Genomic DNA, 27,920 nt, shown 5'->3' with positions numbered 1-27,920 from the left:
TCATCCAACCAGGTCTCCGTAATGCACACCAGATCTGCCCGTTCATCCAGGATTAAATCCTGGATGAAGGTTGTTTTTTCATTGACAGATCTGGCGTTCAACAGCACCACCTTCAATCCAGAGGGACCACCATCCTGGTTACACCTGTTTACCATATCAGGAGACCGGTTTGGAATTACTAATGTTGTTACACGATCCCTAGGCCGAATGAATGGTCTCCTTTTCCCGCATCTCCCCTTCCCCACCACCACTTCTATGGGGGCCCCTCGGCTGGTGGAACACCTTCCCTCTTCCATGCCGCATTCCATATCCATAACCTCCGTTATATCATTCCAATATGTACTCCGTTATATCATTCCAGTGCCTAATCACACTAAGCTCACAAAGGCATGGCAATTAAAATGAAAACATATCATAATTTTGCAGTATGTAGTGTGGAAGGGTTCAAGATTATTTTGGAACTATTGTTCCAATCAAATTAAAATGTTGTATGAATGAAAAGTCCTTAGAATGGTTAGGTGAGAAGGAGAGGACTTTATAGGCTCTGAAAAGGCTGAATCTGCAGTAATGAGCTACAAAACCTACCGTATATCCTCATATATAAATCTAGTATTTTTACCACAAAATCAAACCGAAAACCTGATCTGTCTTATCCATGGGTCAATATAACTGCTGTACCTTAACTCTTATCACAAAAGGGACCACTTCTTTCTTGTTGAAAGGTTAGAGCTTAGACGGCATACTAGACGACTTTCTAAGCCAAGAAAGTCACCTTAGAAGTGGGGGGGGGGGGGTCGTCTTGTGTGCCGGCTATAAGTTCCACCACTTGAGGATGCCGAGAGCGAGGGACGCGAGCAGCCATTAGAGGCCAAAGGGAGCCTGCTGGTATCGCAGCTCAACTGGCCAGCACTCCCGGCAGACCTGCCGCTCCTCCTCATCCCCCCTCGCCATCCCCAAGCAGTGCAGCCTGCTGCTCTTGCCCTTGCACAAGCCCAGCTGGCCATCACCGCTGGCAGCACTGCCGCTCCTCCTCCCCGTCCTCCTCCTGAAGGAAAAAGGGGCAGAAGAGGCTGCCCCCAAACCTTCCATTCCCGGCCTCTTTCTCCCTCTCCTCTCCTTCCTCAAACAGTGCTACTCAAGGAGAGTCAAAACAAAGGCACCTCCCAGAAAGTCCTGCTGGAGAAACTTCTTTCTCTCTCCCCTCTTTGGGGTTTCTTTCCTGTCTCTGTGTTCAGCTCCCTGTGAAAGAACAGCCGCTCTTAAGTTTTAAAAGTTTTCAATAGCCTGCAGAGGGAGGAAGAAAAAGGTCTCTTTCCCCTGTTTTGTTTTGTTTCTGCAGCCAAGAACGAGGCAGCCTTAAAGGGGAAGTCCCAGTGCAAGAGCCATCTACTCTTAAAGGGGAATCCCCCCCAAAAAACTGCCACAGATTCAGTCCCATGGAATCACAGGAGTTGTAGTTTTACAAGGTCCTTAGCCTTCCCTGTTTAAGAGAGCCAGTACCATACCAAACTACAAGTCCCAGTTTTCTATCAGATTGTTTTGAATTTCAACTCTCACAATGCCTAACAGCTACTGGCTGGGTTGCTGTGAGTTTTCCAGACTGTATAGCCATGTTCCAGAAGTGTCCTCTCCTAATGTTTTGCCCAGATCTATGCCAGGCATCCTTGGAGGTTGTGAGGTCTGTTGGAAACATGGCAAGTGGGATTTATATATCTGTGGAAAGTCCAGGGTGGGAGAAAGAACTCTTGTCTGCTTGAGGCAAGTGGGAATGTTGCCATTGGCTACCTTGATTAGCATTGAATGGCCTTGCAGCTTCAAAGCCTGGCTGCTTCCTGCCTAGGGGAATCCTTTGTTGGGAGGTGTTAGTTGGTCCTGATTTTTTATTGTCTGGATTGCCCCTGCTTTTGAGTGTTGTTTTTTATTTACTGTCCTGATTTTAGAGGAGTTTTTTAAATACTGGTAGCCAGATTTTGTTCATTTTCATGGTTTCCTCCTTTCTGTTGAAATTGTCCACATGCTTCTTGTGGATTGCAATGGCTTCTCTGTGGAGTCTGACATGGTGGTTGTGAGAGTGGTCCAGCATTTCTGTGTTCTCAAATACTGACTGTTAGGAATTGTGGGAGTTGAAGTCCAAAACACCTGGAGGGCTACAGTTTGCCCATGCCTGATTTAGATCTATCTCAAAAAGGGTATATTCATCAAACCCTTTGGGCATGACCTTGGAAATATCTGGCTGCAGTACAAAATGTTCTCACGTGTTGGGTTTTGGAAGCTGCACAAGATGGCTTTATGACAACTTCTGTCCCCTCAGCTTACCACTAGCTGCTGCATTTCCCTCCCCTGGCTTATACTCGAGTCAATAAATTTTCCCAGTTTTTGGTCGTAAAATTAGGTGCCTCAGCTTATATTCGGGTCAGCTTATACTCGAGTATATATGGCAACTAGAACTGGATGGCCACCTGTTGGGGAGGCTTGCATTGTGTCTTCCTGCCTGGCAGGAGTGAGTGGGTTGGAATGGATGGCCATTGGAGTCCCAACTCTAGCGTTCTGTTGTTGTTGTTATTGTTAAGCAGAGTTGTATGGCCACCTGTTAGGAAGGCTTGCATTGTGTCTTCTTGCCTGGCAGGAATGGGGTTGGACTGAATGGTCATTGAGGTCCCTTCTATTATTATTGTTGTTGTTATTGCTATTATTGTTGTTATTGATATTATTAAGTAGAACAGGATGGCCATCTGTCGGGAGGGCTTGGACATGTGTTCCTGTCTGGCAGAATTAGGGTTAGACTGGATGGCCATTGGAGTCCCTTCTAATTCTAGATTTCCATTATTGTTGTTGTTGTTGGGGAAAGGACATTGGACCCGGCCCTGGTCTCACTCTAGGTAAGGTAAGGTAAACATTTATAGAAATTTATTACACTCCATGGACCCACAACTGTTAAATAAATAATAAACATACAGGAGTTTACAGGTGAGGTAAAGGTTTTCTCCTGACGTTAAGTCCAGTCGTGTCCGGCTCTGGGGGTTGGCGCTCATCTCCATTTCTAAGCCGAAGAGCTGGATACTGCTTTGATAGTCTTGGATTTGAAATCAAATCTGATGTTTTTATTTTTTATTTTTATTTGGTGTGCGATGGAAGAGGGGTGGTCTTATATGGCGAGTATATACCAAACTCTATATTTTAACTGGAAAAGTTGGGGATCGTCTTATACGCCCAGTCTTATATGCCGGAATATACGGTACTAGCCTTCCACTCTCTTTGTCCATGGGGCTACTTCAGGCCTTTCTGAAGGTCTGGATGGAAAAATGGCAGCAGTGGTGGCAAGGGGCATCTGGCCCCCGAGGCACCACAGGCACTTGCCCCTCTCCACGGATTGTCCCTCAATTTATTCACAGGTCAGATCAAAAACTGCAATTTAGGCTACAAATCCTGTTCTTAGTTTATGCATAAGTTGATTTATGCACAAATATATATGGTAGTTTGTTTTTAAATCTTAAAACTTTTGTGATTTGCAATTGGATAATCAAATCAGGCAGATTAAATAGCTCACATTTACGAATGTCTCAGTGACTGCTGCTTCAATGACAACTTCCTAGGCGTGTCGAAGGAAGCGTGTGCACAGACTCCTGTGGAAGTTGTTTCATCTATCAATTTGAATTTCCTGGTAAAAGGGCCATTCCTGATAATACCGATTTACCAAGGGAAGCTGTGTTAATGTCTGGAACAACCAACCAATATTGGTGTGGGCAACAATTATTATCTTACACTCTCCCTTGCCTAGCTGTTTTATAGTTGGCTGCATCCATTTTGTAATCCTGGCCATTGGTTGTTAAGACTTGTCTGATGAAGCTATAATTTTTAGTGTGTTTTAGCAGGATTTTTGTATTTTATGATGCTTTAAGTTTTCTTATTTTGTTTATTAAGTTAAATTAGGTTGTTTTATATTGTCTGATGAGCTTGTCTTGATGTAATTTGTATGGTTTTCTTTTTGGCGACTAAATGTTTGCATTATATGTTGGAAACCAGCCTGGGGAGACAGGGTAGTATACAAGTAAAGATGATGATGGTTATTACAACATTCATAGTCTGCACAAGGAATTGAGAACTTTTATTCTTCTAGATTAGCGCTTTCCTTTATAATAATCACACTTAAAGAAATAGATATTGGGAATTACTTTATCAATGCTATCAAGGCTATTTATAATACCCAATCAGCTAAAATTATAGTTAATGGCTGTGACGATGTGTAAGTTTTATTTCTTTGGTTATGTGTAGTTTGGACAGTGGTTTAGGGATGGTAAGTATGGGAGATTATGTTTTGTGGGAGAGGGTGGTTTGGTGTTAGCTGAGTTGCCATAGCAACAGGGGCGGAGCCAACTGCCTCTTCATGAGGCAGCTGTGTTTTAAAAAGTCAGTCAGTGTCCGGAGAGCTACTGAGAGAACACTGAGTCTCAGGGTGGAGATTCAGGGAATGTAGTTGTAAGCCGGTGAGCTACAGGAAGGGCCTGATTTCTCTAGTGGGAGAAACAGGGAATTAGTCAGTGGCCGGAGAGCTACTGAGAAAACACTGAGTCTCAGGGTGGAGATTCAGGGAATGTAGTTGTAAGCCGGTGAGCTACAGGAAGGGCCTGATTTCTCTAGTGGGAGAAACAGGGAGTTAGTCAGTGGCCAGAGAGCTACTGAGAGAACACTGAGTCTCTAGGTGGAGATTCAGGGAATGTGTCTGTAGCCAGTGTGCTATAGGGAATTCTGTAAAAATAAGCCTTTTAGCTTAGTTGTTATATTAGGGCAGTTGTCCAGAAGGGTTACATCTGCTTAAAGAAACTTCTTGAAGACTGTGCCTGAGATTACTCATGAAACATTACTATTGTAACCATCAAGATTTGTGCCTCTTTTGAAGAAACAGTTAAACTTATTATACTGCTGTTAAAATAAACTTGTTACTGTTCTCCTCAAGTCTTGCCTGATACAGGTTCTTCTAAGTTGAACAGCCTGCAATAATAAAGTCAGCCAGAAATAGTCCCTTTATAAAATAGTTCCTAGGCTGATATTGATCATTGCCCGGCTTCCCTCATAGATTAGGTAGCAGTGGGTGTTTTACCACTCGCACCTTCACATTTGGAGGCATTTGGTGGCATTAATACAGTCTTCTTTACAATTGGTGGCAGCAGTTTAACGACCTCTTTACAACGGCATACAAACGGAAAAGATAGATCCAAAAAGGTGTACGACAGGGGTGCCCTCTAACTCCCTTGTTATTCATACTGGTACTTGAAATCTTACTGGAAGAAATAAGGACAGACAAGGATCTACAAGGGATGAAGATAAGAACGGAGGAAATTAAGGTCCGAGTTTGCTGACAACGTTGTGTGCATAGTAGAAAAACCCTTAGAATCAATACAAAAGTAGATTTAAAAAATTTGGAACATTGGCAGGATTTAAAATAAATAAAAATACAACAAAGATCATAACAAAAAATATTACGAGAGAAAGGAAACAGAAATTACAAGAATTGGCTGAGATAGAAGTAGTGAAGAAAGCTAAATATTTAAGAATTGTAATCTCTTTTGAAATGGTCATATGACTGATCAAATAAATAAATATTATTATTATTAGAATTGTAATCTCAAATTCTAATTGACACCTCCTCAAAGATAACTATGACCATACCTGGGAATGAATATATATATATATATATATATATATATATATATATAAAAGTTGGAAATTAATGAATTTGTCATTATTGGGAAGGATATCAGTAATTAAAATGTGTTCTACGTAAAATGATATTTTTATTCCAAATGATTCCTATCCTTAGAACAAATATTTATTTCAAAAAATGGAATAAGGATATACTAGATTTTATATGGAATGGGAAGAAGGCCAGAGTTAAGTTCAGGATATTTATTTATTTATTTATTTACAGTTCTTATATTCCACCCTTCTCACCCCGCAGGGGACTCAGGGCGGATTACAGTAAACACATATATGGCAAACATTCAATGCCAGTTTGACAAACAACATTTAACAGACAAATACACCGAAGCTATTTAACTTTTTTTCTGGCCGCCAGGGGAGCTGCTGCTTTTCATTGTCCATCAACACATTCTGGCCGCCAGGGGAGCTGCTGCTTTTCATCGTCCGCATTCCCCGGAGTCTTTTTTTCTTTATGGCCTCATAAATTAGTTAAATTTAGCCTCCCACACAAGGTGGTACCTTATTTTCCTACTTGACAGATGCAACTGTCTTTCGGATTGCAAAGGTCGATAACGGGCTACACAATGGCTGGACACCCACTCCAGCCCGGGCTGGCTTCGAACTCATGACCTTTTGGTCAGAGTGATCTTAATGCAGCTGACACTCAGCCAGCTGCGCCACAATCATATTGACAGATGAGAGGAATAGAGGGGGACTAGCATTACCGAATCTGGAATTGTATTTCAAGGCAAGCGCCCTGACATGGGTTAAAGAATGGGCAACATTACAAAAGAAAAAGATCTTAACACTAAAGGATTTGATGTAAGAGGAGGCTGGCACGCCTATCTTTGGTATGGCAAGGCCAAAGTGGAAAAAAAAATTATGGATCATTTTGTAAGAGCGGCATTATTGAAAGTATGGAATAAGTATAAAAGGTTCTTTTCTACAAAAAAAAAAAAAAACCCCTCTATGGGTATCCCCAGCCGAAGCATTTCACAATAGGGAAATACCAAGTGAAAGATGGCTCACCTATAAATGCTTAATAAAAAATATAATAATGAATGGAAATTGAAAACTTTAGATGAAATAAGAGAATTTGGTAGAAGAATGAGTTGGTTCCACTATTTGCAAACGAAGGATTGCTTTAAGGAAGATTTAAAGATAGGCTTCAATTCGCAAGAAATGTATTGGGACTTAATAATTCAAAAAGAGAAAAAAATAATTAGAATACTTTATCAAAAACTACTAGAATGGGATACAGAGAAAGACTTGATAAAGGATAATATGATTAAGTGGGCAAGGGATGTCGGACATTCAATTTTATTAAAGGAATGGAAACTGGTATGGAAGATTAGATTAAGATATACAAGGGCAGAAAACATTAAAAAAATTGGTACAAGATATTTTATCATTGCTATTTAACACCCGTCCAAATATCCAAATTTTACAAAACATATAATAATAAATGCTGGAAATGCGGGGAAAAAATAGGAACCTACTTCCACCTATGACGGGGATGTAAAATAATAAAGAAATGCTGGATTTCAATTCATAAACATATTTTAAAAATTATTATGGTCAAATATGACTTGAAAACCGGAATATTATTTATTAAATTTAATAAATTTTGAGTTGGGGAAGAATGAGGAGAAGATTTTGTTCTATTTGACAGCTGTGGCGAGAGTTATGGTAACCTAGACATGGAAAAGAAAGGACTTACCTTTAATAGAAGACTGGATAGCTAAAACCATAGAATATATGAATATTGACAAACTATCATAATTAATGGAAAACATTAATAAAATACACCATATCAAGTGGGAACTTCTGGAAAAATACTTGCAGGAAGAAATGAAGCTTCAAATTCAACAAAATAAAATGGAAAGGACTATAACAAGAAGTTAGTATATTACGGAAGAATTTTTTTGTTTACTTAAAAGACTAAATCTCTGCGGATCGCACTGGAAGCACCCCATTCCACTCCACTCTCTAGTTTTATCCCATTTACCCCTTTCACTAGACCCCTTTCCCATTTCCCACCTTTCCTCCCCAGTACCAAATTACCCCAACCCATCCACCCCATGACCCTTTATTCCTACGTTCTTCTTCCTCTTCTTTTTCTTTCCTTTCTTTCTTTTTTCTATAAAACAAATTGTTCACCCTCTTTCACTGTAAAATGAAAAAACGTGAATAAAGATAATTTAAAAAAAATAGATCAGCACTTTCCAAACATTTCATGTTGGCATACTTTCTAGGCATGCATCATTTTGCTACACAGTAATTCAGTTTTACTATCAAACCTTAGGCTAAACCAACCCCTTATAAGATATATGATACATTGTAATAACAAAATGCATGGGAACACAACCTATCTCATGAAAACTTTTCATATATATATATATATATATATATATATATATATATATAATTTTTATTGGTGAATTTTCACTTTGTTTTCTTTTAGCCATGTCTTCAATGGTGTCCAGTCCGTCATCTTCATTGGCTTATTTTGTATTTTTGATAGTAGATATCTTAGTTTGTCCATATTCATTGTGTTGAGGATTTTCTTTATCCAATCCTCTTTTTGAGGTCTTGTTTTTAGTTTCCATAATTTAGCATAAATCAGTCTTGCCTTTCATTTATATTTTTAAGTATATGATTTATTGCTTATTTTGTATAGACTCTAAGGTTCATTATGTTTACACGACACACCTACACGCTGCAGCCGACACACTAATGTGTCATGACACACAGTTGGAAAACTTTGCTCTAGATGTTTTGGACTACATTTTCCATCATCCTCTTTGATGTTGGCCTGGGCTACTAGGAATGAAACAAACTGACCTTTCACACTAGACAATTATGGCACCATATTCCACTAATTGCCATGGCAAATCTTATGGAATTTCTAGTTTGGCATGGTGATATTCCTGTCTAGCTTAGAATTCTAACTATCCCATTCTAAATTGCAAACCCCAACATCTCATAAATGCAATCATGACTGTGAAAATACAATATAGTTCCATTTTATAACAGTGTCATGCAGAAAAGCCTCCAAAGCCTTAAAGCCCACATTTGTATTCTACACAATTCCTATTCTCAACTAGAGAAAATATTAAAGGTCCTTTTCTCTGAAGATGGTGAGTTAATGAATTAGCATTGTTTGTTTCTGTAACATCAACAAGAGACATATCACAAAAATGTCACCATATTGCTGTATGTATCTTTGTATTTCTAGTAAAATCCCAAGAAATTGGACCAAGCAGGACGGCAACAGACTTGTGACATGTTCCTGTTAACATCAGAAGCAACTTCCAGGGATATGATTGCATCTCTGGTATCCTCACATTCAAGGACCTTAAATAGTAGGCTTGGTTGATCGTGTTCGTTAGTTTCTAAACTCGTTATGAATTCGTATTTAAATTAGCTTCGATCCAATATCGAGCCATGCAGGAATAGTGTGAGGAGTAATTAAGAATCGATTTTTTTTCCATTTTTCGTAATTATTTTCGAATGTCTGGTGCAAGTTTTACAATCTCGCAGTTTCTCTTCCCTCCCCGGTACCAAGCTGCGCATTTACCCCACTTCTAGTCCCTGGCCTCAGCTTAAGCCAATGAATTCCCCTTCTCTCTCCCCTCCTGCCTCATTACTTTATTTTTCATACCATCACTCTATGCCACAGCAATGCATTGCTGGGTACAGCTAGTATAATATATAACATAACATAACATAACATATAATATAATTAATATATTATGTTATATTATATTATATTATTATAATATGTTATATTATATTACTATAATATATTTTATATATATTATATTATATTAATTATATATATTATATTATATTATTATTATATTATTGTATATTATATTGTATTATTACTAGCTGTATCCTGCCACGCGTTGCTGTGGCCTATAGTAAATCTTTTCAAAGTAGAGGTAGATATCTGGTCTATTACGAAAGAGAGGTACCTACCTATTCCTTCCCCCTTTTTCTCCCCCTTTCTCTCCTTGCTTCCTTCTCTCCCTCTTTCTTTCTTTACCTCTTTCCTGCCTTTCCTTCCTTCTTTTGCTCCTTGGTTTCATCCTTCTCTTTTTCCTTCATTCCCTCTCTTCCTCTCTTCCTTTCATTCCCTTTCTTCCTTTGCCTCCCTTCTTCCCTCCATGTTTCCTTCCTTCTTTCATTTTTTTATCTCCTTTTCTCCTTCCTTCCTTACCTCTTTGCTGCCTTTCCTTCCTTTTATTTTTCTTTCCTTTCTACTTTCTCTTCTTCCTTCCTTCGGTACCTCTTTCTTTCCTGCCTTCCCTCCTTCCTTTCTTCCTTCCCAATGCTTACCAAACCCTTCTCATGGGAGTCCTGTGTGCCACGTTTGGTTTAATTCCGTCGTTGGTGGAGTTCAGAATGCTTTGATTATAGGTAAGCTATAAATCCCAGCAGCTACAACGGAGGGGGGTGGGAGGAGGAGGAGGAGGAGTGCAGGGGCGGGGCCTCACTGGGTAGGGGCGGGGCTTTGGCGGAAAGGGGTGGGAGGAGGATAATTTACACCCCAGGATTGGATGGCAGTTTTTCTGCTTTTATATGAATTATATGAATCCCCACTGTTAGATAATCTGAGATAAACAGAAAACCTTGGATCATATCCTGAGCTATAGGGCTTGTCTGGAAGGCCCCTGAATCTACACTGCCATATATCCCCGTTCAGAGCAGAAAATGTGGGATTTTATTCAGCTGTGTGGAAGGGTAGAGTGTCCTGCTTTTAGCCTTGGAGATCGAGGAGACCTTGAGAGGGTCACACTCTCTCAGCCTCAGAGGAAGACCATGGCAATCCAAACCAAACCCTGTGGTGGCTTTGCCTTTGGCCTGGAAGTAGTTTGGTGAGCATTTGGCCAAGAAGATGGAAGTTGGTAGAACTACAGGAAAGAAGGAAGGAATCAAGCGGTGGCCGCAAAGGAGTCTGGGAGTCATAGTCCTCACCTCTAAATCAGGAATGGGCAAACTTGGGCCTTCCAGGTGTTTTGGACTTCAACTCCCGCCATTCCTAACAGCCTCAGCCCTTTGGAGGAGGAGTGCAGGGGCGGGGCCTCAGTGGGTGTGGGCAGGGCTTTGTCGGAGGGGGGAGGGAGGTGTGGAGGGTGCGTTGGCCATTTGGCCATGTGTGCGCGCCGGGGACTTTGCGCCATTGCGCATGCTCAGTTGTTTTGTCATTTTGTGAGTGTGTTGTTGTGTTGTATTTTTATTTTGATTCGATTTGTTTGTACCTTGTGGGTGGTACAAACACCCCTTTCTGATTTACTCCGCTCTCACACCCCTTTCCGATTTACTCCGCTTGACAGGGATAATGTCACCAGAATCCTGACTGCTGCAAAACCAACCACCTGTTCCCTTGATACATGCCCCTCTTGGCTGGTTAAGAGCTGCCTGGAAGGTCTACTTGATCCGTTGAGTAATATAATCAATGGCTCTCTTGAACAGGGGGTCTTCCCGGACCACCTAAAAGAAGCAAGGGTTCATCCCTTGCTAAAGAAGCCTAGCTTGGATCCCATGATCCTTGCCAATTATCGTCCTGTCTCTAACCTTCCATTCTTAGGCAAGATGATAGAGCGGGCCGTACTGGGACAATTGCAACAATTTTTGGATGACACAGCCAGTCTGGACCCTTTCCAGTCAGGTTTCCGCCCTGGCCATGGGACAGAGACAGTCCTGGTTGCCATTACAGATGAACTTCGTCGCCAGTCTGATAACGGCAGATCAGAGCTACTGGTACTTCTCGACCTTACCACAACGTTTAACACCGTTGACTACGATCTAATGATTCACCGTCTTGCCATGTCTGGAGTTTGCGGTCAGCCCCTCAATTGGTTCGACTCATTTCTCCAAAACCGGAGTATATGGATCAAGTCTCTGAAAGATCTCCCCTCCTATGTGGGGCACCCCAAGGTGAAATTCTCTCCCCTCTTCTCTTCAACATCTATGTTAGATCGCTTGCTAGTTTGGTTCGGAGTTTCAGCCTAGACTGCTATCAATATGCAGTCGACACCCAACTCCTTCTGCGTTTGGAGCCTGGAGCAATGTCAATACCGGACAATTTCACCTTATGTCTGGAGGCTCTGTCGAACTGGCTACATGCTAGTAGACTGAAGGTGAACCCGGCGAAGACTGAGATTCTCTGACATGGCCGCTCGATTGGTCTGACCCATTTGCTACCCACCTTAGATGGTGCTGCCCTATCTCCTTCACCTACCATTAAGAGCTTGGGTGTCGTTTTGGATTCGCAGCTGACAATTTAAGCCCAGGTCGCTGCTGCCAGCAAACAGGCCTTTTCCCATCTATGACAAGTGAGGCAATTGGCACCCTACCTATCTGATGCAAGACAGCAATCCGGGAAACCAGCTTGAAAGCATCAGGATAAGAATCAAGGGAACTGGGACTCAAAAAGATCTTGTTGTAGGCTTCTACTACAGACCTCTAAGCCAGGAGGAAGAACTTGATGAAGTCTTCTGCCAACAGTTGACCAAACAGGCACAGAGAAGAGATGTACTAGTCATGAGTGATTTCAGCTATCCCGATATTTGCTGGAAAACAAACTCGGCCAAGAGTACAAAGTCCAACAAATTCCTCTCTTGCCTTGCAGACAATTTCATGGTCCAGAAGGTAGAAGAGGCAACAAGGGGATTGGCTACTCTTGATCTCATCCTAACAAATGCGGAGGACCTGATTGATGCTGTTGAAGTGGTAGGATCCTTAGGGGCAAGTGACCATGTGCTCCTGCAATTTGAGGTACAAAGGAAGGCTGAAACTAAGACAAGTCAAACCTGCATTTTAGACTTTAGGAGAGCTGATTTCCAAAAAATGAAGGAAACACTGAGTAGCATTCCGTGGACACAGATACTAAAAGACAAGGGAGTTACGGATGGATGGGAGTTTCTCAAGAGTGAAATACTTAAGGCGGAATTGCAAACCGTGCCAACAAAGAGAAAAAATAGGACAAGTGCAAGGAAGCCAGAATGGATGTCCAAAGAACTTCTAACTGTGCTAAGACACAAAAGAGAAATGCACAAGAAGTGGAAAAAGGGAGAAATCACCAAAGAAAAATTCAAACAAATAGCCAACACCTGTAGGAAAAATGTCTGCAAGGCTAAAGCACAAAACGAGCTCAGACTTGCCAGGGACATTAAAAACAATAAAAAGGGATTCTTTTCTTATGTTAGTAGAAAAAGGAAAAACAAGCAGGCGATAGGGCCTCTTCGAGGAGAAGATGGGGCAATGCTGACAGGGGATAGGGAAAAGGCAGAACTACTTAATACCTTCTTTGCCTCGGTCTTCTCACAAAAAGAAAGTCATATTCAACCTCAGCAAGATGGAGTGGATGAGGGATTAGAGGACATCCAACCTCAAATTAGGAAACAAGTCGTCCAGGAATACCTGGCTGCTCTAAATGAGTTCAAGTCCCCAGGGCCAGATCAACTACACCCAAGAGTACTGAAGGAACTAGCGGAAGTCATTTCGGAACCATTGGCAATCATCTTTGAGAGTTCTTGGAGAATGGGAGAAGTTCCAGCAGATTGGAGGGGGGCCAATGTGGTCCCAATCTTAAAGAAGGGAAAAAAGGATGACCCAAACAACTACCGTCTGGTCAGCCTCACGTCGATACCAGGCAAGATTCTGGAAAAGATTGTTAAGGAAGTGGTCTGCAAACACTTAGAAACAAATGCAGTCATCGCTAATAGTCAACATGGATTTATCAAAAACAAGTCATGCCAGACTAATCTGATCTCTTTTTTTGATAGAGTTACAAGCTGGGTAGATGCGGGGCATGCCGTGGATGTAGCGTACCTGGATTTCAGTAAGGCCTTCTACAAGGTCCCCCACGACCGTCTGGCAAGGAAACTAGCCCAATGTGGGCTAGGCAAAACTATGGTGAGGTGGATCTGTAATTGGCTAAATGGACGAACCCAGAGGGTGCTCACCAATGCTTCCTCTTCATCCTGGAAAGCAGTGACGAGTGGAGTGCCGTAGAGTTCCGTCCTGGGCCCGATCCTGTTCAATATCTTTATTAATGACTTAGATGAAGGCAGAATCATCAAGTTTGCAGATGACACCAAATTGGGAGGGATAACCAATACTCCAGAGGACAGGAGCAGGATTCAAAATGATCTTGACAGATTAGAGAGATGGGCCAAAACTAACAAAATGAAGTTCTACAGTGACAAATGCAAGATACTCCACTTTGGTAGGAAAAACGAAATGCAAAGATACAGAATGGGGGATGCCTAGCTTGAGAGCAGTACGTGTGAAAAAGATCTTGGAGTCCTCGTGGAAACAAGTTAAGCATGAGCCAACAATGTGATGTGGCGGCAAAAAAAGTCAATGGGATTTTGGCCTGCATCAATAGGAGCATAGTGTCTAGATCTAGGGAAGTAATGTTACCCCTCTATTCTGCTTTGGTTAGACCACACCTGGAATATTGTGTCCAATTCTGGGCACCACAATTGAAGAGAGATATTGACAAGCTGGAATGTGTCCAGAGGAGGACGACTAAAATGATCAAGGGTCTGGAGAACAAGCCCTATGAGGAGCGGCTTAAGGAGCTGGGCATGTTTAGCCTGAAGAAGAGAAGGCTGAGAGGAGATGTGATAACCATGTATAAATATGTCAGAGGAAGCCACAAGGAGGAGGGAGCAAGCTTGTTTTCTGCTTCCTTGCAGACTAGGATGCGGAACAATGGCTTCAAACTACAAGAGAGGAGATTCCATCTGAACATAAGGAAGAACTTCCTGACTGTGAGAGCCGTTCAGCAGTGGAACTCTCTGCCCCGGAAAGTGGTGGAGGCTCCTTCTTTGGAAGCTTTTAAACAGAGATTGGATGGCCATCTGTCAGGGGTGATTTGAATGCAGTATTCCTGCTTCTTGGCAGGGGGTTGGACTGGATGGCCCATGAGGTCTCTTCCAACTCTTTGATTCTATGATTCTATGATGAGCTCTGGCAACAGTCATCCATGCCACGGTTACATCTAGACTGTATGTTGGCCTTCCAATGTCTATGACCTGAAAGCTCCTTATTGTTCAGAATGCGGCAGCCAGGCTACTCACAAGAACACCCATGAAATGCCATACAATACCAGTGTTGCGGCATTTGCATTGGCTTCCAACTGATTTGTTGTTGTTGTTGTTCATTTGTTCAGTCATCTCCGACTCTTCGTGACCTCATGGATCAGCCCACGCCAGAGCTCCCTGTCGGACGTCACCACCCCCAGCTCCTTCAAGGTCAGTCCAGTCACTTCAAGGATGCCATCCATCCATCTTGCCCTTGGTCGGCCCCTCTTCCTTTTGCCTTCCACTTTCCCCAGCATAATTGTCTTCTCTAGGCTTTGCTGTCTCCTCATGATGTGGCCAAAGTACTTCAACTTTGTCTCTAGTATCCTTCCCTCCAATGAGCAGTCAGGCTTTATTTCCTGGAGGATGGACTGGTTGGATCTTCTCGCAGTCCAAGGCACTCCAACACCACAGTTCGAAATCTTCCTTCGCTCAGCCTTCCCTAAGGTCCAGCTCTCACATCCGTAGGTTACTACAGGGAATACCATGGCTTTGACTAGGCGGATCTTTGTTGCCAATGTGATGTCTCTACTCTTTACTATTTTATCGAGATTGGACATTGCTCTCCTCCCAAGAAGTAAGCGTCTTCTGATTTCCTGGCCACAGTCTGCATCTGCAATCATCTTTGCACCTAGAAATACAAAGTCTGTCACGGCCTCTACGTTTTCTCCCTCTATTTTCCAGTTGTCAATCGTTGTTGCCATAATCTTGGTTTTTTTTATGTTTAGCTGCAACCCAGCTTTTGCGCTTTCTTCTTTCACCTTGATTAGAAGGCTCCTCAACTCCTCCTCGCTTTTGGTCATCAGAGTGGTGTCATCTGCATATCTGAGGTTGTTAATGTTTCTTCCAGCAATTTTCACCCCAGCTTTGCATTCATCAAGCCCCGCACATCGCATGATGTGTTCTGCATACAAGTTAAAAAGGTTGGGTGAGAGTATGCAGCCTTGCCGTACGCCTTTCCCAATCTTGAACGAGTCTGTTGTTCCGTGGTCAGTTCTTACTGTTGTTACTTGGTCCTTGTACAGATTCCTCAGGAGAGAGACAAGGTGGCTTGGTATGCCCATCTCACCAAGAACTTGCCACAATTTATTATGATCCACACAGTCAAAGGCTTTAGAATAGTAAATGAAGCAGAAGTAGATGTTTTTCTGAAACTCCTGGCCTTTCTCCATTATCCAGCGGATATTGGCAATCTGGTCTCTCGTTCCTCTGCCTTTTCTAAACCCAGCTTGAACGTCTGGCAACTCTCACTCCATGTATTGCTGGAGTCTTCCTTGCAGGATCTTGAGCATTGCCTTACTGGCATGAGAAATAAGGGCCACTGTACGGAAGTTTGAGCAGTCTTTCGCATTTCCCTTTTTTGGTATGGGGATATAAGTTGATTTTTTCCAGTCTGGTGGCCATTCTTGTGTTTTCCATATTTGCTGGCAAATGGCATGCATCACCTTGACAGCACCATCTTTTAAGATTTTAAACAGTTCAGCTGGGATCCCGTCGTCTCCTGCTACCTTGTTGTTAGCAATGCTTCTTAAGGCCCATTCAACCTCACTCCTCAGGATGGAGGTCTCTTGTCCTTCCTATTCTGTTGTCTTCTTCCACTTCCATGCATTGCTTATTTAAAAATAGTTCCTTATCTCTTCTGGCTAACCTCTGGAATTGCGCATTTAACTGGGCATATCTCCCCTTATCACTGTTTCCGTGGTCTATATAAGATGCTAATTCTGACCTTTAAAATTCTTTACGGCCAGGGTCCATCGTATCTTAGGGATCGTCTCTCATTCTCCCATCATCGGAGGTCGCAATGACCATCCCATTGTGACTTACTTTATATACCGGGTCCTAGAGAAGTGCACTTGGAAAGGACCAGACGCAGAGCTTTTTCTATCTCTGCCCCTGCCTTGTGGAATTCCTTGCCACCCTATATGAGAGCCATTTGTGAGTTAGGGCCTTTTACCCTAGCACTTAAGACCTGGCTTTTTACTAGAGCTTTTGATCTTTTTTAATTTTATCAATATCTGTATGTATGTATTTTTATCCTTTACAATTTTAGCTTGTAAATCGCCTAGAGCATCTTGGATGGAGGGGGATTAATAAGTAATTAGATGATGATGATGATTGTCTGTAGCCTTAACCCTAAGTTACTAATTTTCTTATCTTCAAGAAGTGTTAACTTAGCAATTACAGGTGAAATGCCCAAAGGCTTTATTCTACTTCTAACAGCTGTCTGCTCCTTGAAGAAGAGTAGGCATACAAATAGTCAAGACCTCTGAATTTCATATCTCGGTTTTGCTTATATATGCAGTAGAATGAGGTGTTGTAATGCTATTATACAGCATTTCTCAACCTTGGGGTTAGGACCCCTGGGGGGTGTCGAAAGGGTCTCCAAAGACCATCAGAAAACACCGTATTTTCTGTTGGTTATGGGGGTTCTGTGTGGGAATTTTGGCCCAATTCCATTGTTGGTGGGGTTCAGAATGCTCTTTGATTGTAGGTGAACTATAAATCCCAGCAACTACAACTCCCAAATGTCAAGGTCTATTTTCCTCCCAAACTCCACCACTGTTCACATTTGAGTATTCATATTGAGTATTCATGCCAAGTCATGCCAAGGCTCATGCCAAGTTTGGTCCAGATCCATCATTGTTTGAGTCCACTGTGCTCTCTGGATGTAGGTGAACTACAATTCCTAAACTCAAGGTCAATGGCCACCAAACCCCAGACTACACAGAGAAGCCATTGAAATCCGCAAGCATGTGCACAATTTCAACAGAAAGGAAGAAATCATGAAAATGAACAAAATCTGGCTACCAGTATTAAAAAACTCAAAAATTACAAAAAGCAAAACAACAGAGAGTAAACAATCAGGCACATCAAATCACCTCTCAAAGAAAGATTCCCCCCAGGCACTTCCAAACCATTAAATGCTAATCAAGGTGGTCAGTTGGAACATTCACACCTAGCTCCAGCAGGCAAACGTCTTTTGTCCCACCCTGGTCTTTCCACAGATATATAAACCCATTTTCCTACTTCCAACAGACCTCACTACCTCTGAGAATGCTTGCCATAGATGCAGGCGAAACATCAGGAGAAAATGCTTCTAGAACATGGCCATATAGTCCGGAAAACCTACAACAACCTTCCAGTATTTTTTGTTGGTCATGGGAATTCTGTGTGCCAAGTTTGACTCAGTTCCATCATTAGTAGAGTTCAGAATGCTCTTTGATTGTAGATTAACTATAAATCCCAGAAACTACAACTCCCAAATGACAAAATCAATCCTCGCCAAGCCCACCACTATTCAAATTTGGGCATATCGGGTATTTGTGCCAAATTTAGTTCAGTGAATAAATATACCTCCTGCATATCAGATATTTACATGACAATTCATAACAGTAGCAAAATTAGAGTTATGAAGTAGCAACAAAAATGAGCAACTGTATTAAGGGATCACAACATTAGGAAGGTTGAGAACCAATACTACAGTATTACAAAATAGTACATGAGATTGCAGGAGGGAAATACTATTTTTCCAATTCACCTCTATCTTTACAATGGAGTAAGCAATAGTCTTATCAGATATTATTCCTATCTACATTGGCTCACTGTAGCATTCCAAATTTTCATACAGGAGCAACTCTCTCAGCTCCTTTTGGAAATACAGCCAGCCCTCTGAACTCATAGGGAATTGGTTCCAGGCCCTTATTGGGTTGCTGTGAGTTTTCTGGGCTTCATGGCTATGTTCTTAGAAGCATTCTCTCTTGATGTTTCACCCACATCTATGGCAGGCATTCTTAGAAGTTGTGAGGTCTGAGGATAGCCATACAGCCTGGAAAACTTTTGGAACATGGCCTTACAGCCCGGAAAACTCACAGCAACCCAGTGATTCCGGCCATGAAAGCCTTTGACAACACTGAGTTGTTGTAGTTCTAATAACTACAAGCATTGCAAAGATAATGAAGAAGAAGCAAGGAGCACTCCATTGAGTTCCTAGCTGTCCTTCAGCAATGCAACCCCAATGTCAACAAAGAAGCAAAGAGCATAGTCAGATCCATAGTTGGTTGAATTTGTGGGTGCAAAACCTTTACAAATGGAGAGCCGGCTTTATAGTCAAAGAAGTCAGAGCAGATTGAATCACAAGTCTTGAAAAGAAAACTACTGGGAAAAGCTTTTTCTCCTTCATTATAATCACTTTCTTCTCTTTCATTTCAGCTGCCATCATTTCATCAGGATTAATTAAACAACAGGAAGAATAAAACCTTTTGAAAGTCCTTGCCCCCCTCCAAAGGCGACAAAAACAACAACAGCAAACATGGCAGATTACTCTGCTTATAAAGAGACCTCAAATCGTCATTTGCGTTTCAAACTTCAGAGCCTCAGTCGCCGCCTTGATGAATTGGAAGAAGCTACCAAAAACCTTCAGAAAGCTGAGGATGAACTACTAGAGCTGCAGGACAAAGTAATCCAGGCAGAAGGCAGCAACTCGAGTATGTTGGCTGATGTGGAAACTCTGCGGAAAAGGGTTCTGAAAATCGAAGGGAAGGATGAGGAGATCAGGAAGGCAGAAGAGCTTTGCCAGCTGATGAAGGAGAAATTGGAGGAAGAAGAAAGTCTCACTCGGGAGCTGAAATCTGAAATTGAGCGGCTTCAGAAGCGAATGACAAAGCTGGAGAAGTTGGAGGACGCCTTTGGCCGGAGTAAGAACGATTGCACTCAGCTTTGCCTCAGCCTCAATGAGGAGAAAAACCTGACCAAGAAAATTTCAACTGAACTGGAAGCTCTTAAGGCCATAGTAAAAGAACTTGAACAATCAGAAGACCGGCTAGATAAAACTGAGCAGAGTTTGATGAGTGAGCTGGAAAAACTGAAATCTTTAGCTGTTGTTTTTATAAATGAAAGAAAACACTTCACTGAAAAAGAGAAGCAGAATGAGAAGTTAATTCAAGAGCTAACACAAAAGTTGGAGCAAAACAACAAACTGAACCGGGCAGATCAGACGCGAAACACATCGAATCTACTGGAGCGATCGTCCAATAGTATACTTGAGAGAAATGATTTGAGGATTGACGTTGACTTGACGACGTCTGCACTGTCCTCAAAAGAAACAAGAAGAAAAGGGAGCTTGGACTACCTTAAACTCATGAAAAATGAAACTCGAAACAAATCTGAAAACCAGAAGAATAAAAACCAAGAAGACAACAAAGTGAACGACTTAAATCAAGAAATTGAGAAACTGAAGATTCAAATCAAATGTTTTGAGTCTTTAGAAGAAGAACTTAAAACCCTGAGAGCCAAAAATAATGACCTGCACGATAATTATTTAAGTGAGCAGAATAAAAATAAGGTGCTCACGGGGCAACTTGAAGAAATAAAAACGCAGATGAAAAAGCAAAAAGAGCTAGAGAATGGCGAGGCAGAAATAGAGGAAATTAATTTGCATAGCCGAATTAAGCATGATAGAGCTAAACACCGAGTGGTCGTTGCTGAATTGGCTGTTTCAAAGCAAAAGTCCCGAGAACTTTCACCGCAGCATAGATGGGAGAGGATACGTAATCGAGAAACCTCATTAAATTCTGAGGGCTACGGCCAGGCTAGTAAACGGGTTACAAGTCCTAATCTGAACAGCAGGAGAACAGCCAAAGCGTCTAGTACTTCAGCATTGTTAGACACATTAGCAACTGATGGCAAACAGATAGAAAACAAACCATGTCCATCGCAGAGAGAGAGTGTCACTCCACCTGCTGAAGTCAAAAAATCTCGAGAGCAACCATCCGTGCTTAGCCGTTACCCACCTGCAGCACAGGAGCACAAATCATGGAAGTCTTCTTCGAAACCCAAGAATGAAAGCGCATTGAGAGGTAAAGCCGAAAAAACATCCCAGGCACTCAATGACACTCATCACTGTAAATCTGATGAACTTGAAGACATTCTGAACAAAACAGAAAATGCTGTATCATCTTCTGAAAATGGAAATAAAACACATCTCACGGAATCATCCATTCTTCTGACGGAGACTCTGATCTCAAGCACTAATTACGGGCCGACCAATGGAACTGCTTTGTCCTATCGGCATTATCTCTCTGCAGAAATGTTAGATACTGAGCCCACCAGCTCAAAGATGGAAAACACACCACCTGTTTCTTCTCGCAGACAGCACTTGGAAGAGGACTCTGTAAAGGTCCCTAAATATCATGAAAGAGAGTCTATAGATGCTCCAGTGGAAATGACAAAACCTTTACTTTTAGCAAAGTCTTGGCTTTCTTCAAGAAGCCAGGAAGATCTCTTGCAGAGTCATTCAGTTCCTCAGAAAGAAAAAACTGATCAGACGTTCACAGTAAATTCAAACAATAGTGGCCTGAAATCAACGTCTACAAGAACCAAAGTCATCAACCCCAGTAGCACTCCAGAAGAGAAAGGTAAATTCACAGTTGCGCCTAATATGTTTGATTTAAGGCCAAAGAAGGAACCTGTTTCTAGAGACTTCACAAGCTCAATGGGATCTTTTCAGACATCTCCCCTCGAGAATGAAAAAAGGTCTTGTGGTGAAGAGGAACACAGAAGGCCATCCAAAACATCTTCAGCAGGGTTGAAATCCAGAAGGCAGTTCAGCCCAAGGGAAGCTCTGAGATCTCAAGCCGTCATCAAGCCAGCAATTGTGGAAAAAGACATGAAGAAAATTATGGGTGGTTCTGGATCAGGGTCAGGAGCCAGCTCTGAAAAGCAGCCCGCTGTCTTTAAAACAGTGTCACACAAAATGACAAGCAGCATTACTATTTACCCATCTGAGCCAGTTACTCAAAGAACCAGCACAAGTGAGCCCAGAAAGGACCAGCAGCAGGTTTCTGCCAGCAATAGTAGAGTCATTCCAAATGAGCTTTCCACAGGAGGGAAAGCAGCCAACACACCATATGAGATCTTGATTAACAAGAATAATATGTCTTTGAAGTCACCAGGGGCTGATAAAAATGGGGACCCTGTTTTGAGAAGCAGGGTGGGAACCGTAGTCTCTAAAAGTAGCATTATAATCAAACCTTCTGAGTTACTTGAGAAGAACAGTGGAACAGCGGTGGACACACTTCACTGGAAAAGCCATGGCCCTCCAAACTCATCTGAGACCAAACAAGTCACGGTGAGAAGTGCGTGGCGAACAAGGCAGGGTTTGCACTCTTTGGAGGATTCGGCAACCAAAGCTGATGAAAACGCAACCCCTCGGGATCCATATCGGTCATCTACTGATCTTTCCAAACCAGAAGGGACTGGCCCACGTCTATATGCGATTGAGCAGAATTCCAGAAGGGCCAGTGCTGGTATAAACTCTTGGAACACTCCGGAATTAGACAGTAGAAGGACCAAAAGTAGCTTGAGTGCATCTGAGATGCTCAGCCAGAAAAGTAGTGCCAATGAGCCTGTGGAGGATTCTTCCTGGAGTTGCCCAGTATTGCCTGTAAGTGTGTATGTCGATCTGTTGTTTTTAAATAATTACAGTTAGAAATTGGGTTCAAGGTGTTGGAAACCAGGAAGCAGACATGGCACTTTGTGGGGTGTCAGCATGTGTCGTTGTAAAAGTCATAATCTCACAAGTATCACCCCTCCCCATCTATTCCCCATTGGAAATAAGTGAACAACAATGCTGGTTTTTTTATTATTCATATAAGAAGCAGTCTAAACTCTCTCTGAGACTGTCAGGGAAGAAGGAGATACATTAATGAGATGACATCTGAACTTCTGTAGGCCTCCAGGTCTGTTCTGAAAACTCTAGCAATGTTTTGCCAGAAAAGTAAGGGAAAGATTGGCAAATTGGGGGCACTGGGGTAAAGCATAATATATTATACTAGCTGTCCCCTGCCATGTGTTGCTGTGACCCAGTCTGTTGATCTGGAAAATAAAGTAATGAGAAAGTGTTGGTTTCTAATATATGTAATTTCTTTCTGCTTGTGGGTAAACAGTATTTCTTGCTGTTTCTTTGTCAGTGTTGATGTGGAGAGTGCCTGGTTTGCCAACCCTGGGACATGGAACATACAGTTGTCCTTCTTTAAGGGTCCCGTTCAAATCTATGATACTATATCTCTGTGTGTGAATCATATCTATCTATCTATCTATCTATCTATCTATCTATCTATCTATCTATGTCTATGGCTAGATGGGTCTTTGGGAGGAGGACTTTGATTACATTTTCTTGCCCTGATGAAGGGAGCTGGATTGGATGGCCTCAAGTATTTTCTGTTGGTCATGGGGGTTCTGTGTGGGAAGTTTGCCCTGATTCTGTCGTTCGTGGGGTTCAGAATGCTCTTTGATTGCAGGTGAACCATAAATCCCAGTAACTAAAACTTCCAAATGTCAAGGTCTATTTCCCCCAAACTCCATCTGTGTTCATATTTGGGTATATTGAGCGCTTGTGCAAAGTGTGGTCCAGATCCATCATTGTTTGAGTCTGTAGTGGTCTCTGGATGTAGGTGAACTACAACTCCAAAACTGAAGGTCAATGGCCCGCCAAACCCTTCAAATATTTTCTGTTGCTCAGGGGATTCCTGTATGCCAAGTGTGGTTCAATTCCATCGTTGATGGAGTCCAGAATGCTCTTCGAATATAGGTGACCTATAAATCCCAGCAGTTACAACTCCCAAATGACAAAACCATAATTTTTTGAGTGATGGTCACTCCTTGTGTTGTGAGACATTTTGTTGCCAAATTTGTTGTGATTTCGTTCATTGGTTCTTTTGTTTATAAGGCAGTCATTATGCACAGAGCATTTTTATGGAAGAGACCTCCAAGGGCCATCTAGTCCAGCCCCTTCTGGCATAAGGGAAAAGCACAATCAAACCCTCCTGAGAGATGGTCATTCAGCCTCAATATAATAATACTATTACTACTACTACTATTATTATTATTATTATTAATAATAATAATAATAATAAAAGAATCCTAGTATAGAAGAGACCTGAAGGGGCCATCCATACCAGCCCCTTTTGGGAAGTGGGAGAAGCACAATCTAAACACTCCTGAGAGATAGCCAGCTTCAGGTTAATAATAAGAATAAGAACAACAACAACAACAATAATAGCAGTCCACTTACATCTGGAGAACACTGAACCAACAGAAAGATGGCAAAATTTGAACACGGTGGAGTTTGGGGAAGACCTTGACATCTGGGAGTTGCTTGTGGAGCGGGGGGGGGGGGGGCATGGGCCCTTCGCTCTTTCACCTCACGTAGGACAGAAGGGGAAAGAAGGGAGGGAAAGACAGAAGATAAGGGGAAGAAGGAAACAGAAGGAAGGAAGGAAGGAAGGAAGGAAGGAAGGAAGGGGAAGGGTAGGGGGGAGGAGAAACAAGAGGAAGGGAAGGAAGGAAAGAATGGGCAGAAGATAACAAAGAAGGAAAGGAAGGACAGAAGATAAGGTGAAGAAGGGAAGAATGGAAAGGAAAGGTAGGACAGAAGGGGAAATAATAGAAGGGAAGGGAAGGGAAGGGAAGGGAGGGAGGGAGGAAGGAAACAAAGAACAGAAGATAAAGTAAAGGAAGGAAGGAAAGACAGAGGATGAGGGGAAGGAAGGAAGGAAGGAAGGAAGGAAAGAGGAGAGGAGGGGAGGGAGGAAAAACAGGAGATAAGGGAAGGAAGGATCAGAGCATTGTGGCTGCCCCATGAGCTACAGGGAAGCGGGGGGGGGGGGGTGTGAAAGAGCCGCACATGGCCAGGAAGCTGGTGGGGCACGGGAAGAGAGGGGTGCTGCATCGGAAGGCCGGGCTGGGCTTGGTGCAGGGCCTCTGGGAGACCTCTTGGGGGGAATGGAGGGAAGGAGGGAAGACGGCCAGGCCCAAAACGGCTGTGTGGTGAGGGCCAAATTTCTGGCGACGGAGGGGTCAGAAGCAGGAGTCCATGTATGAATAAAGTTTATTGCACTAGCCATAGGCCATGACATCAATAACATACAACCTTTATAAACACATTCCAATATAAACCAAAACCCATTCAAAATTTAAAAAACTAGATCTTTAAAATTTTGCTGGCAGAAACCTAATAATAGTAGAGAAGCAGGAGTCCTCTCTGCCTGCAACTCCTCCTGGGAAAGGCGGGGAGGCCTCTCCCAGGCGCAGGTGCTATGGCAGGCTCAGCACCAGCAGCACGGCGACGGAGTGGAGAAGGCGCCTCCTGCTTCTGCTCCCTCGCTCGAAGAGGCCCCTCTGTCTCCATCGGTCAGGCTGGTGTTTCAGTTTTTAAATTTTGGTGGAGCTGTGGCTGGCTCCGGGAGGCCCAGCAGACCTTGCCGCCACAAGTTCCGCCGAGAGACGATGGAGGAGCTCTCTTACATGCATGTGCGCTCCCCCCACAGCTGCATGCATGCGCTGTAATGGCTTCTCCTTTTATTAAGGATTTCAAAGTTGTTTTTAGTTTTATTTTATTTTTTATTATTGATGGTCACACCTTGTATGGTGAGGAGTTTTGTTGCCAAATATGGTGGATATTGGCCCAGCATTCTTTTGTTTTAAAGTCACTCATTACGACATGAGCATTTTTATATATGTAGATGATTAGTATAAAGACTCCTTAATGCTCTTTGGGCAGGGGGTCAAACAATCCACTACTGCCACACCCTATTATAATAACCAGGCAGATGGCAATGTGATCAATCCCACCATCTACCCCTAATCATAAAGGCAGTCTTTATGGCCAAACAATATAACTGGACAGGGGGCAAACAGATCCCAACCCTGTCCCTCCTTCGATGAGGAATTCACACCACTTTGGCACTTATAGCGTTTGAGGGGATGTCTCTTGATTTAAAACCTTCGCTGCCACCATAAACCAAATAATCAGGAACCCTCTAGCTATTTAGAATGTTAAAAGGCTTTTCTAGGACCACCAAGTACTGTATATTACCAAGGCTTCTTTGAGGGGAAACAGGAGAGGTTGTTTCAAAAAGGAAATAGACTCAAACTACAATTGGCACTTGACTCAGGCTTAAATTTTAAAAATAACAAGAAAGAGTTTATTGAATACAAGTTACAGAATAAAAGTGAATGCAGGTTCAGAGGCTTAGCTGTTACAATTAAAGTGTTCTTGGTTCTTAGAAGCGTAACGGTTGCTTGAGAGAATGGTTCTATTCTTTGTTACAATTCCTAAACAAACCCCAGCTATTTCTTTTCTAAAATAGCTGTAACCAGTCTGCCACAGCCTACTTTGCTGTGCAAACTATAGGCAAGCTGCCTATTCCTAACAGAGACTCCTAAAACTCTAATCCTACTCTAACATCACCCAGAACTGAACTGCACTGTCAAACTAAGCTTCTCTCTTTCCCTCCAACTGTGTAACTCCACCCCCCCCTTTTCCAACCAATCCTGGCTGTTGCTGGGCTGGCTCAGGCCTAGGCCACTCCCCCTCTCTGAACTGGAGTCTTCCCTAAACTAAGATGGCTCCTGCAGCTCTCTGCCAGGCCCTCCAAGCTAAAACTACCTAGCCTGTCTCTTCCTAGGCCCTGCCACCCCCAGCTGGCAAGGTAAGGGATCTTCACATTCCCTCCCCACCTCAAGATGGTTTGCGGAGTGAAAAGGTTTGCAGACCTTTTCCGAAGCAAAGCCTAACAATATCCTAGGCCCAACTAACCCCCCTTACTATCTATTCTAGCATAGTAAATACAATACCTTTTCCATGGAATGCCTCCTGACATTCTATGTACATATAATCTCTATACTCTTACCTATATATATATCAATATTCTAATATCATAAAGAATCTTACACTTATGAACAAGTTTAAGTAATCTGGAGAGATTTAAGTCTCTGTATCTAAACACAAATTATTTCATTAATAAGAGACTTTCTGTCTGCTATAAGGTTATAACACACTAGAAGGAATTTCTCTTCTATTTTAATAAACAGTCTATTCAAACATCTCTATATCTACATCTAACTACATTTTGTCTATTAGCAAAACCTACATACCTAACACACCTCAATATAATACATACCTACATCATACCTATTGTATGAAATATATACAGTTCACCACTTGTAATAACACCATATACCTTGTAAGACTGCAATTGACCAGATTAACCAATTCTTAAACAATACACTATCTTATACCTTGTTATAATAACACCTTCATTCAGAAATGTGTTATTTGGTCTGGCCCTTGTAGATAATAAAGTCGTTTGTTCCTTTTTTGTTCCTTCACCCAATTCCAATTCTCCTTCCCCTATTACTTAGTTTTACATTACAACCGGCCAGTCCACTTTTTACAGTATTATACTCTTTTGCAGTCTTTGACCCTATCACATAAGGTTCCTCCCAAGAAACCTCCAGTTTCTTTTTAGATCTTGGTTCTAAAACCAGGACCTCATCTCCCACATCAAAACATTGGTGTCTTGCGTGTAGATCCGCCTGTTCTTTCTGCTTCAGCTGGGCAGTTGACAAACTCTCGGCTGCGCAGTCTCTCATGGTGGTTAAATGTTCTCTTAAGTCCTCGATGTAGCTGTTGATATCACTCTCCGGAATGTCCTCTGCTCCTGTCCATGCTTCCTTCAAAATGTCCATAGGTCCTCTTGGAGTTCTCCCATATAGCAGTTCAAATGGGCTGAACTTGGTGCTGGCTTGTGGAACCTCCCGATAAGCAAACAAGAAGTGTTGAAGCTTCTTGTCCCAATCATTAGGGTTCTTGTGGACGTACGCCTTCAGCATGTGGTTGAGGGTACCGTTGAATCTCTCCGTCAAGCCGTTGGTTTGAGGATGGTATGGAGTAGAAGTAAGATGCTTGATCTTGCAGGTCCGGAACAGTTCTTGCATCATCTGGGACATGAAGGTGGCTCCAAGATCTGTGATGATAGATCTGGGGAAAACCATGCGTGCAAATACATTGAGCAGCGCGTCTGCCACTGTTTTGGCGTCCGTTTCCTTCAATGGAATTGCCTCTGGGTATCGTGTGGCAAAGTCCACGGCAGTCAAGATAAATCTATGTCCATCAAGCGTCTTGTGGGACATAGGGCCAATGATGTCCACTCCAACCTTGTCAAAGGGAACAGTGACAACTGGAATGGATTGTAACAGTCCTTCTGTCTTGTCTTTGGCTTTTCCCACCATTTGACAAGTCTCACAGGATTTACAATAGGCTGTCACATCACCTCCCATTCC

General features: G+C 42.4%; 1 protein-coding gene across 2 annotated transcripts in view; it reads left to right on the top strand.

Annotated features, from left to right (window-relative positions):
- The window catches only part of LOC137095130 (leucine zipper protein 1-like), a 157,008-nt gene that overhangs the window by 100,971 nt on the left and 28,117 nt on the right, over positions 1 to 27,920 (top strand). For both annotated transcript variants that reach the window (XM_067461424.1, XM_067461425.1), the window contains one exon: positions 19,008 to 22,239. In XM_067461424.1, the coding sequence (XP_067317525.1) occupies positions 19,108 to 22,239 (3,132 nt within the window). In that variant the 5' untranslated portion in view covers positions 19,008 to 19,107. The remainder of the gene's footprint in view (positions 1 to 19,007; positions 22,240 to 27,920) is intronic.

Source organism: Anolis sagrei, chromosome Y (genome assembly GCF_037176765.1).
Source record: "Anolis sagrei isolate rAnoSag1 chromosome Y, rAnoSag1.mat, whole genome shotgun sequence".
NCBI classification, from domain to species: Eukaryota; Metazoa; Chordata; class Lepidosauria; order Squamata; family Dactyloidae; genus Anolis; species Anolis sagrei.
Note: the sequence above shows the minus strand (reverse complement) of the source record. Positions and strands in the feature narration are given on the sequence as shown.